The sequence below is a fragment of the Osmia bicornis genome, chromosome 15 (genome assembly GCF_907164935.1).
Source record: "Osmia bicornis bicornis chromosome 15, iOsmBic2.1, whole genome shotgun sequence".
Taxonomy (NCBI): Eukaryota; Metazoa; Arthropoda; class Insecta; order Hymenoptera; family Megachilidae; genus Osmia; species Osmia bicornis.
The window spans coordinates 7,718,471-7,728,844 of record NC_060230.1 but is presented as its reverse complement, the minus strand read 5'-3'; the positions used below and the strand labels follow the sequence as shown (position 1 = coordinate 7,728,844).

Here is a 10,374-nt window from a genome sequence, read left to right as displayed (position 1 = left end):
ATTTAAAAAACAAACATTTTATTTTCATACCATTTATACATCCTTTTACCAACTTTTATATACAATTAAAAGCATCATTTTTTACCGCTATGTATATAAGTTTACTGCATTAGTCAAAGAATAATTGCAATTGTATATGTATGTAGGTTTATTGCATTAGCCAAAAAATAACTAATGTTTCTTTTTATATGTATATTTTGTGAAACGTACCTTACATAGAAAAATAGATCACATACAAAAATAGAAATTAAAAATGTAACGAAAGATTTACACTATTTTTATAGTTTACAACAAACAATTTTAATTGTAAGAAAATAATTTAAATCGTATAAACGAACGTAATTTATAATATAAATTATCTTATTCATAGAACTATTATTTTAATATTTAATTTTATTGTATAACACAGTATTAACCTTATATACAAATCTAAATCACAGTCTCTAACGCATTTCCCAATTACTGTTATCATTCATGAGAAAATTAGATGTAATAACGTAGAAAACGTTTTATAATATCATTCTATGAAACTTTGTTCGAGAACTGTAAATAAAAGGCGTACATTATTAAAATAACGGAATGTAAATATGGTTTTAAATCTTGTAAAATGTAAATAAGTCGATATGTCTGGAATATGTAGAACCTTTAACATAAAATAGAACAGTACAATTAAACTTTTTACTTCTTAACAGAATCATCTTTCTTTTCTACTGGTTTGGATTTTGTAGGCTGAGCTTCACGAGCGCCTTTTCTGATCGATTCATCGGGCTTTGATTTTACTGTTGATTCAGTGCTTTTTTTTGTTTCAGTTTTTGCCTGTGAGTTGGAATTATCTTTTTTAACATCCTTCAAATTATCTTTTCCAGCTTCTTTTACATTATCTTTCTTAATTGCTTTCGATGGAGCTTTTGAAGCAGGTGGTGGTGGTGGTGCTGTAGTTGGTTTTGGAGTAGTAGTAGTAGTAGTAGTAGTAGTTGTGGTGGTGGTAGTAGGTAGCTTTGTTGTAGGTTTTTGTGTAGTTGGTTTTGCTGTTGTTGCTTGTGAACTTGGCTTCTGTGTTGTTTGTTCTTTAGTTGGTTTTGAACGTAACTTTGTATCAGTCTCTTGATAAGGTTTTGTGTTTGTGGATTTCACTTCTACTTTCACGTTTGGTGTCTCGGAAACCGTTAGAAGCGGTTCTTCCTTATTCTGTACTTTTGCATTTGATGATTTTTTATTGTTTGCCAAGTCTGGAAATGCTTGTTTCAATGGAACTCTCAATATATATTCGTTCCAAGGAGATCCAAGCCACAAGTATCCATTATGTACATATGCAGAGCAAATATCATAAACTTTCTTGTCTGGTGAATACAAAGCATCCAAAATATTTCCTGTTTTATCCATTCTGAGTACTATCGATGTTTTCTTCACATCAACTATTTTTAAAGCTTCGAATGAGCCTATAGCATGTATAAATCTTTCTGCATAATAATTTGGATAGATATCTTGCAATATTTTAAATGGAGCTTCTATGGAATACAACAATCTGGATAACATTTTCCTTATATATGGATGTGGCATCAGAGAATGAGGTAGAAAAGGATGCTCAGAATCTATGGATACAATTAAAGATACTAAAAATCCTCCTTGTCCATCGCTATGTACATTATCTGGTAAGCCAGGTAGAGCCTCTGCGAAAATTTCGTGTTGCCCAGCTTTTGGACCTTTCAAATGATATTTGATCATTCTTGAAGTAAGACATTCTAATACAATCACAAAGCTTTCATCATCACTCAATAAAACACCATTTGCAAAACCTAGATTTTTTACCAATACTTCATTCTTTTTTGTTGCAGCGTTATAACGAATAAGTCTATAAATAAATAAATAAATAAATAAATAAATAAATATTTATATATAATAAAATAAATATTGTATATTAATTAAATTTTTAATTTTTACCTTCCAGAAGGATTGGCCAAAAATGTATATAGCCCATCGTGTATGGCAAACTCTGTGCTTGAATCTGTCCAATAAATGTCTCCATTCTTTGCAATGTCCAAAGAATTAACTATTTTTGGAGCTTTTCCATCAATGGGTTTAGAACTGTTGACTAAGTTTACATACTGCCGTGTCTTAACATTAACTTTAAAAATACCGTAGTAAGCATCAGCAACAAATAATTCTCCTTTATCATTAAATTTCAGACCTAGAGGTCTACCACATTTCTCTTCTTGCCATAAGCCATCTGAAAATATTCATCTTATTTAATATGGGTAAATAATAATCATGATGACTAATCAATTAAATTCATTACTTTTTTTTTCCGATAAAACTGAATAAAATTAAAATTCTACATACCACACTTCTGACCAAACTTCACGATTGGTTCAATACGTTTCTCTTCGAGTTTCACGACATAACCTCCGCGTACCCCAGTATATATTTCTCCATTATATGACGCAAAACATTCGGCACCTTTGATCTCTGCAGCAAATAATACTTCTGCTCCCTGCAATCGACTTTTTAATTCCACCTGATTTTTTACATCGTGAGGAACTTTTATACTGAAATATTTATTAAAAAATTACAACTATTTGTTACTTATATTTTTACATTAATTGATAATAGATAAAGTAGATATCATACCTATATTCGGAATATTCTGCGTGTGGAAGTAAACCCGGTAAAAATGTAATCAGAGCTAAGAAAAGACCAGTGTATATTATCACCGTACCTATAGACTTTAAATATCCCATTATTTATGTTATTTCAAAGACGTGCCTTTATATTTAAATGTTATTTTCGTGAAATTTTATGAACAGAAGTACGCATTAACTTTTCTTCATTCCAGCACTAATGCTACCGAGGAAAAACTAAAACCACCTTTACCCTAACTGTTTCTTGCCGGCTTAGATAACGGCATTCGCGATTTTAATGGCGGTGAATTACAGACTGTAAAACGCATATGCATGTATCTTTACCAATATCATTAAAAAGAGGTCCAAATATGCGCCACGTAAACGGAAGATGTCGATGTTATCGATTTCCGTTTGCTGTATAATCTTATTTTTTTGGCCAACTCACCAAAATTTGTTATGGTAACAATACGTTTCGGCAATAAGTCGATTGGATTAACTCAAAGTCCCAAGGCTTGTTTGTCAATTTTTATTTTTTACCTTGAGAAATATATGAGTAAAGTGTATGTAAATGACATTAATGATATTGAAATCAGCATGTTTTAAACCGTAGTTAGATTATGAAAATACAAATATTTATTTGCTAAAATAATTTAAACATTCATGTAAATGTTTGTATCATTTTAAAATGAATACCATTTTGGTTTGCCTTATATTCATGTCCATTCATTAAATTTATAAGAAAATTATAAAGTAATAAAAACGTTATTAAGAGCTAAAATTAAAAATATAATAATACTGTTATTTAAAATACAGTCATTTAAATTCAGTTCTGTATATATATATATATATTTATGACGATCATCACAAAGGGGCATGCGCGTTACCATAAGTTACAGAATGTATAGAGAACCATATACACAGAACAAAACCGAATAACAGGCGCCGGAAGAACGAAACTCTAGTTACAGCAGGCCCTTCAAACTCCACTCTTGTGATTTTGATGCAAATTTTAGGTTTACGCCTCACTACCAGGAGGCGCTGATGTCACTTCTCCCATGCATAGCTTGTATCACTGATATTAACACACAACTAAAGATATCGTGACGTCATGTTCCTACGAAATTTGTCGCTGCGTTTTTCAATTGTTTCAAAATTTAAAGAGACAAAAGAAATATGGCGCACATGGTTGCACATGGTGGCAGCGTAGATGACTGAATTTCCAGGTTCATGAATTCCATTATTATAATTATTACTATTATTATTACTATTGCTATTATTATTATGGGTGAACTTTACTTTACCGGACCCAAAATTTTGGACTTTTTTTTTTTTCAATCTATAGTTTTTGATGCGGAGAATCCAAAAATGCAAGTCTCAACTTTAGGAATCCAATGGTTCAAAAGTTATAAGCATCTAAAGTTTGATATTTTTAGCGCACTTGCTACGGTACTGTAACGCCATATTGACTTCTTGTCCAATGAACGGTGTCGCTAGCTGCAGGCAGATTCATGTGGGTGCCGACTACTTTGGCGGGTACAGTCAAACCGTACATTTGATACTATCTCAGTTAGTTAAGTTTATATTTATTTTACAAACAGACTGTACTGCCCATGTGAGAACCAATCAGGTTATACATATAAGGCAATATGGCGTCACAGTAACGTAGCAAATCCGCTAAAAATGTAAAAGTTTACACGCTTATAACTTTTTAACCACTGAATTCCTAAAGTTGAGACTTGCATTTTCAGATTCTACACAAAAAAACCTATCAATCAAAAAAAAAAAAGGTCCAAAATTTTGGGTCCGGTAAAGTAAAGTTTACCCATTATTATTATTGAAAAAGATATTTTTTAAAGTTTTTTCTAGGTTTTGAGGTTTTTCAATAACTTCTGCAGTTGAGATGCAGCAACAGGAAGAGAAGATAGAAATTAAGTACAGAATTTTTTAAAATTGTTACTGAAAACATAACTGTTTACATTGCTATTTTAGTAATATATTTAATTTTAATTATTAAAATGTATCTTTAAAGAAAGAGGAAGAAAATATGCATCATCAGAGGGTGTATTAACGAAAACAGCAGAATGTTCTGCTTCCCCTAAGAGAGAAAGGATTAGTAGAGGATGGCACAGTGGGTGAAAGTATGTGACAACCCAAAATCAGTGCTTCCATCTAAAAACTGAAATTCCGGGTGGTCTGTAGTAGCTACTTTAAAGAAAAATACTTCATGAGGAAAAGATTAACAACATCAGCAGTTCTAACACTGAACTTACTTGGTAATAACTCTTATGTATACTTTTTATAGCATATGTAAATAATTGTTAATGAAAATATTTATTACAGTGTCAGAGGCTACCTCTATTAAAATAGAGCAACAAGACACCTGGATGCAAATGAAAAGAAGAAAAAGAAGAAGATTGTAAGTATTCAGTTTACATATACAATATATGTATAAAACCATTAACATGGTATTAATACACTAAGTATACATAATAATACTTCTTGCATGAAGTGTATGTATAATATTATATAATTTTGTTCTTATAGTTAAACCTGACTGCACCAGGGAAGTGGAGAACGTGATTTTCGATTGTATATTATTATATATTATTATTGATATATATATATTTATTATATTTTAGTAAAAATTTAATATATTTCCATTGCTGTACATATATTGTTGTAATTTTTTCCTTTCCTTTATTTTTATTTTTCAAAGTTTTGAGTAACTAATACCATGCACACGTATATAGGGACCATGTGCTTGTGTGTGTACCTCACCGATATCATTTATATGGTTTGTAGCGACACCAGCGATCCTGGTAGTGAGGCGTAACACTAATTTTCGTTACAGCATGAAATACGGGAGTTTGGAGTTTGGTTTGGAGGGCCTGAGTTACAGGTTACAGCCACCAAGGTTTAAGATAGACGGATGATGTTTGTTATTCATTTAAATGACATTTTTATAAATAATGTTTTAAATAATGGGTAAATATAGAAAAAGAATAACTGAAGAAAAATTGTACACATTAATTTTATCTTTCAGACAACCTCGAACAGCAGTGTGAAGACGCGCTCTTCGAATTATGTGATGCTCGAGAGCGGTATCCTTTACAGTGTGCAAATGAACTAGAAAAATGTATAAAACTTGAAACTGACTTACGTGTAATGGATATTTGTAATACTTTCACCAATTTTATGATTGTTGAATTGAATTTTTTTACATAAGATATATTTTGCAGATGATGGAAGTACGGAAATCAAATATAATAGACAAACCATCTTCTTGGGAACATAATAGAAATTTGAATACCGATGTTACTGAAAATAAAATAAGTTTTAAATATTTAGATCGTAAGCTACATAGTATTATAAACAAATTGGATAATTTAGAAGCAGTTATGGATCAAATTGAACGAGATAAGAAATCTTTGGTTAATAAATTATTACGAGGTTAAGTTTGATACATTTGACACAATAAAATATGCAAAGTAATATTATACATTTATTTATTATTCACACAGTTTGTGTGAAATACATGTATAAAAAATTTTAATTATACTACTTAATATCTATTGATTAAATAATATGACACTTGTTTTTTTAAGTTAGTAGTGCATCGGGCTAAACAGGAACTTTAACATTTATTTATACTTATACGTTTTACAACAACCTTGGCACCCCTCGTAATATCTTGAAAAAATTTTACCACTTCTAGATGCATGTCACCATAATTTGTATTCCTCAATGCATTTAATGGGTTTTTCCTTGATTCAACACACTTTTCATTATGTAAATGCTTTTTCTTTTGCAGGTATGATAGATCTTGATAAAATTCTTCTGTAATGTCTTGTATTTTATTTGATGATACTTCCTCCACATTTTTCGATTTTTTTTCTGAAGTTGTATTTTTTATTTCAATCTTTGATACAGCAGGCGACATGCTTTCACTTTCACCATTATTTTGATCATTGTGACTTTTAGTTTCTGAATGTACATTACAAACAATTTTTTCTTTCTCATGTGATTGTATTTTAGGCACCTTTTCATGAATATTCCGTTTATCCGTTTTATTGTTCTTAATTAGAGGAATACTACTTGTTGATAATTTATTTCTTAATATTCTTTGTAGCGGTAAAGGTATTTCTGTCATACCAATAGTTTGATTTGAAATTATTGTTGGAGCATTTATCTTAGTTTTTACATTATTACTGCATAATTTAAGTGATTTACTTGTAACAGATGTGTTCGTAACTTCATTTGAAGAGTGAGCATTCAGACACTTGTATGGTGATAAACTGTCGCTGGGACAGAAAGTACATTTATCATTTTCCATAAATTTTGCATTGAATTCATATACTTCTTTTAAAGAATTTACTGGTAACTGAAAACTATTATTCTGTAGTGCTTCTGGTATTATGTCTTCTTCTTCCTCTTCTTTTGTATGGTTTAAATATTTATGTTTTTCAAATTTATAGGCATCATCTGGTGCAAGATACTGGCAATTATTTGTAATGTATAAACTTTTGTTGTTACTCGAAACACTTGTACTAGCTAAAGGAGAATTATTATGCGAGGATGTCGATTGTACATCATTTAAAAAACATTTTACAGTATCAAATGGATGGTTGTTTAGTGATTGGTTTCTTGAAATATCTTGTTGAATACTTTTGTTTTGATCATTGTATCCATTTGTAATTTGCTTTGGTAAATCAATCATTGTTATTAAATTTTCTAATCCAAGTAAACTAGAATTGCGTAAACGTTTTTCACCTTCTTGTGTTTCAATTTTTTCAGAATTTTCTAACACTTCGTCTACATCCAATTTAGTTTTCTGTTCAATAACCGCTACGGTATCTTGTCCTTGTCGAATTGTAAACATTAATCCTTCCATTACCAAATTAGTAATATCAGAAGAACGTGCCGTTATATTATCTACAGTACATTTTCTTCTTTTAGAACTAGATAAATCCTTTACATCTTCATTTACATCTTCCAACTTATGTTTTCTAGAATTCTGTTCGTATTGATCACACGATTTTTTACTGTTTTTAGTTTCCTGCAAACAATTTTTGAAATCTGATACGTTATGTTTTTCATTTTCTATTTCTTTTTCTATCAAATATTGGTATGGTAAATTGACAGAATCTGTATTAGCATTATCAACAATACTATTATTATTATTATTGCTATTTGATACCAAATTGGTTTTGTAATCAGTGGATTTTTTCTCGGTCTGATGTTTATCCGATTCAGTAGTATTTACATTAGTTTTTTCAACACAAAATGTCTCATCTTTATTGTTTGTCTTTTTTAAATAAATAAAATCAGTTGAATGATCGTCTACTTCATCTATTTCATCTATTTCATCCCCTTCAATAATAATCGAATTAGTATCTAATAACATTGAATTATGTACATCTTTATTCACATTCCGTTCTTTCAATTTAATTGTATCATCTTCCAAAGACTTATTAAATTTATTAGTGTTTTCATTATTCCTTTTCTTTTTTATAGATTCTTTATTCTTTAATTCTAAAACTTTTCCTTGTGTATCATTACGCTGAGCATTTTTTTTTGGAGGTATTATTGCAAGAATATAACAAATTCTTTTTACTTTTGTTTTCTATTTTAGTTTCATGTGGATGTGCATTATTTGAATTTTCAATGGGAGGAATCGAACATTCATTAGAAAGAGAAGTAGCTACATGTATTGTATTCCGATCTGTACTTTCCGAAGGGCAGCACACTTTAATAGTCAAAACAAATGCATGAGAAAATGCTGCGACAGATCGCTCTTTAAATTTTATCATTGCAAACATTTTATCTTGTCTAGTCCATGATGCATAGTCTATGTAATGTTAAGGAAGCATTCTATAACTATCGTACAGTAATTAAAATCAACGTAAATTCGTATTTATTTAAAAAGGATACTGTAAGTAATTAAAAGATGCGTTGTACCGAATTGTTGTCCTTGACGAGGCTGATGCTTTATGATCCTTCTGACTACGTTCATCAACTCTTTACCAAAACTGAATTGTTTTACATTTCTATAAACATATATATTAAGAAGTCTATTCTTCCTCGTGTTATTAGATATAAGATATATATCTACCTAGTTATACGATGATATCTAAAAATAAACTTATATATGTTGCTTTTATGACATAACCAGTATGAACCAGGCACTGTTAAAATTGTATTCTCCCCTTTTTGGGTCCAATCAAGCCAGCTAGCTTTTCGTACATATATTCCAGGCATTTTCTTTCAGGTATTAATTCTTGAAATAAAGGAACCAATTTCAATGAATCCTTTCCACCAAATGATTCCCTCACTATAAATGTAAGAAAATACAACACCTTTTGCTGAAAATAAAAAAATATATTTACAATTATAGTATTCGTATCTTTTAATATTTATTAATTTCTGATTTATAGCTTTTTTGTACATACTCCTTTTATAACTTCATTAATAAATACATCAACCACTGTATCCCAAGGAACAAATTTAGATGAGCTTAAACCATAAAATACTCTTTTTCCTTCGGTATATATGCCAACAGATTCTACTACTAATAATGTGTCTATATATATATAAAGTAATACAAATTAGTACAGATTAAGCAAGTCTTTAGTAGCTATAATTATTCAACAAACCTTTTTTTACAGATGTGATAAAGTAAATTAATTGTATTATCAAAATTAATATTAATACAATAAGTGATATTAAAATGTTAAATACTTTCCACAAGAACAAACTTGCAAGAATTAAAATAAGGGTCACATTGACATTCAGATGTGGATTCCTATACAAGACAAATTTCATAACATTTCTAGCTGATGTATTTTTGTCAATTAACTTCAATTTGTATCCATTTACACTTTGGAAAAATAGTTCAGGTGAAGATTCATCTTTGTGACATATGGACGACATTAATAAAATGTTGTTATTTTGTTGTCACCACAAGCGTATCAATGATTTTTACTGAAAATAAAAAACAAATTTAATATAATCGTATTTTATGAGAAATTGTATCTAATAAATGTTAAGATATATAAATACTTATTACTAGTAAACTTAATAACTTACATTTAGAATAACACAATCATTTAATAACAATAATGCGGTACATATGCAATAAATATATTGTTTGCTGGTTTTTTCATACTTAACCAATTAATAACATTCAGATACATTTTAATAACTGCAATATTATTGCAAATAAATAATTTCACCCTTTACCATGCTATAAAAAGTGCTACATCTATATATACACTAAGGTTTTATATCTATAAATTTATATTTAATTCTGTAACGTTTTAGTAGTCACACTTGTGTGTATGTATATATCCACGTATCTATAAAATTGATCTTGTATTCATTTTTATTTTGCAAACAAACAACAAACAATCAACAGTATCTTTTTATACTTTTCTCCGATTGGTTTTGAATATTCAAGGATCAGTTTCATACAACTGAAATCATGAAAATGGAACTTTAGGTCGTGATTTCAGTGTGTATACATATATATATATAGCATACCATTGTTACCATGAAATTTTTAATATACATACATATTCAATAAGAACAGTCTGTCATATATTTTTATATAGACTCCAGTACAATATTTGTGAGATTATACATTTGTGAAATAGATATATTGATAGAAAGTATCTAAATAAAGAAGAAAAATAAGCAAAAGAGAAAACAGGAAAGGGGTCCAAAAGATAAGAACTGCGCAGACGTGGTTTATGTC

General features: G+C 29.4%; 3 protein-coding genes and 1 long non-coding RNA gene across 5 annotated transcripts; 2 read left to right on the top strand and 2 right to left on the bottom strand.

Annotated features, from left to right (window-relative positions):
- Position 1: 1 nt before the first annotated feature.
- On the bottom strand, positions 2 to 3,136 carry LOC114875719 (adipocyte plasma membrane-associated protein-like). The gene is made up of 4 exons (XM_029186334.2): positions 2,629 to 3,136; positions 2,341 to 2,546; positions 1,942 to 2,227; positions 2 to 1,852 (listed from the first exon to the last, which is right to left on the bottom strand). The coding sequence occupies exons 1-4, from the start codon at positions 2,736 to 2,738 to the stop codon at positions 679 to 681; spliced, it is 1,776 nt and encodes a 591-aa protein (XP_029042167.2). The 5' UTR covers positions 2,739 to 3,136; the 3' UTR covers positions 2 to 678.
- Positions 3,137 to 3,502: 366 nt separating this feature from the next.
- On the top strand, positions 3,503 to 5,001 carry LOC123988514. 2 transcript variants are annotated; one of them, XR_006830129.1, is made up of 4 exons: positions 3,503 to 3,844; positions 4,465 to 4,553; positions 4,651 to 4,894; positions 4,962 to 5,001. It is a non-coding gene; the product is annotated as an uncharacterized LOC123988514 (long non-coding RNA). The 2 variants fall into 2 exon arrangements; XR_006830128.1 differs by having other exon boundaries at positions 3,506 to 3,844; positions 4,478 to 4,553.
- Positions 5,002 to 5,470: 469 nt separating this feature from the next.
- LOC114875729 lies at positions 5,471 to 6,118 on the top strand. Its single transcript, XM_029186351.2, has 3 exons — positions 5,471 to 5,606; positions 5,665 to 5,783; positions 5,861 to 6,118. Exons 1-3 carry the CDS (start codon positions 5,603 to 5,605, stop codon positions 6,074 to 6,076), a joined length of 339 nt encoding a protein of 112 aa, XP_029042184.1. The 5' UTR covers positions 5,471 to 5,602; the 3' UTR covers positions 6,077 to 6,118.
- Positions 6,111 to 10,156, bottom strand: LOC114875716 (putative histone-lysine N-methyltransferase 1). The gene is given in 7 exon segments (XM_046288950.1): positions 6,111 to 8,184; positions 8,186 to 8,469; positions 8,553 to 8,668; positions 8,734 to 8,983; positions 9,071 to 9,201; positions 9,275 to 9,602; positions 9,708 to 10,156. Coding segments are annotated over 4 exon segments (2,475 nt in total). The 5' UTR covers positions 8,880 to 8,983; positions 9,071 to 9,201; positions 9,275 to 9,602; positions 9,708 to 10,156; the 3' UTR covers positions 6,111 to 6,255.
- Between the last annotated feature and the right edge of the window lie 218 nt (positions 10,157 to 10,374).

Bases quoted from the DNA above. Each gene is read 5' to 3' on its own strand.
- LOC114875729 (XM_029186351.2), top strand. The intron at 5,784-5,860 runs GTAATGGATATT...TATATTTTGCAG, and splicing joins AACTTGAAACTGACTTACGT to ATGATGGAAGTACGGAAATC.
- LOC114875719 (XM_029186334.2), bottom strand. From the start codon at position 2,738: ATGGGATATTTAAAGTCTATAGGTACGGTGATAATATACACTGGTCTT. The intron at 2,547-2,628 runs GTATGATATCTA...TAAATATTTCAG, and splicing joins GCAGAATATTCCGAATATAG to TATAAAAGTTCCTCACGATG. The intron at 1,853-1,941 runs GTAAAAATTAAA...ATTTATTTATAG, and splicing joins TTGGCCAATCCTTCTGGAAG to ACTTATTCGTTATAACGCTG.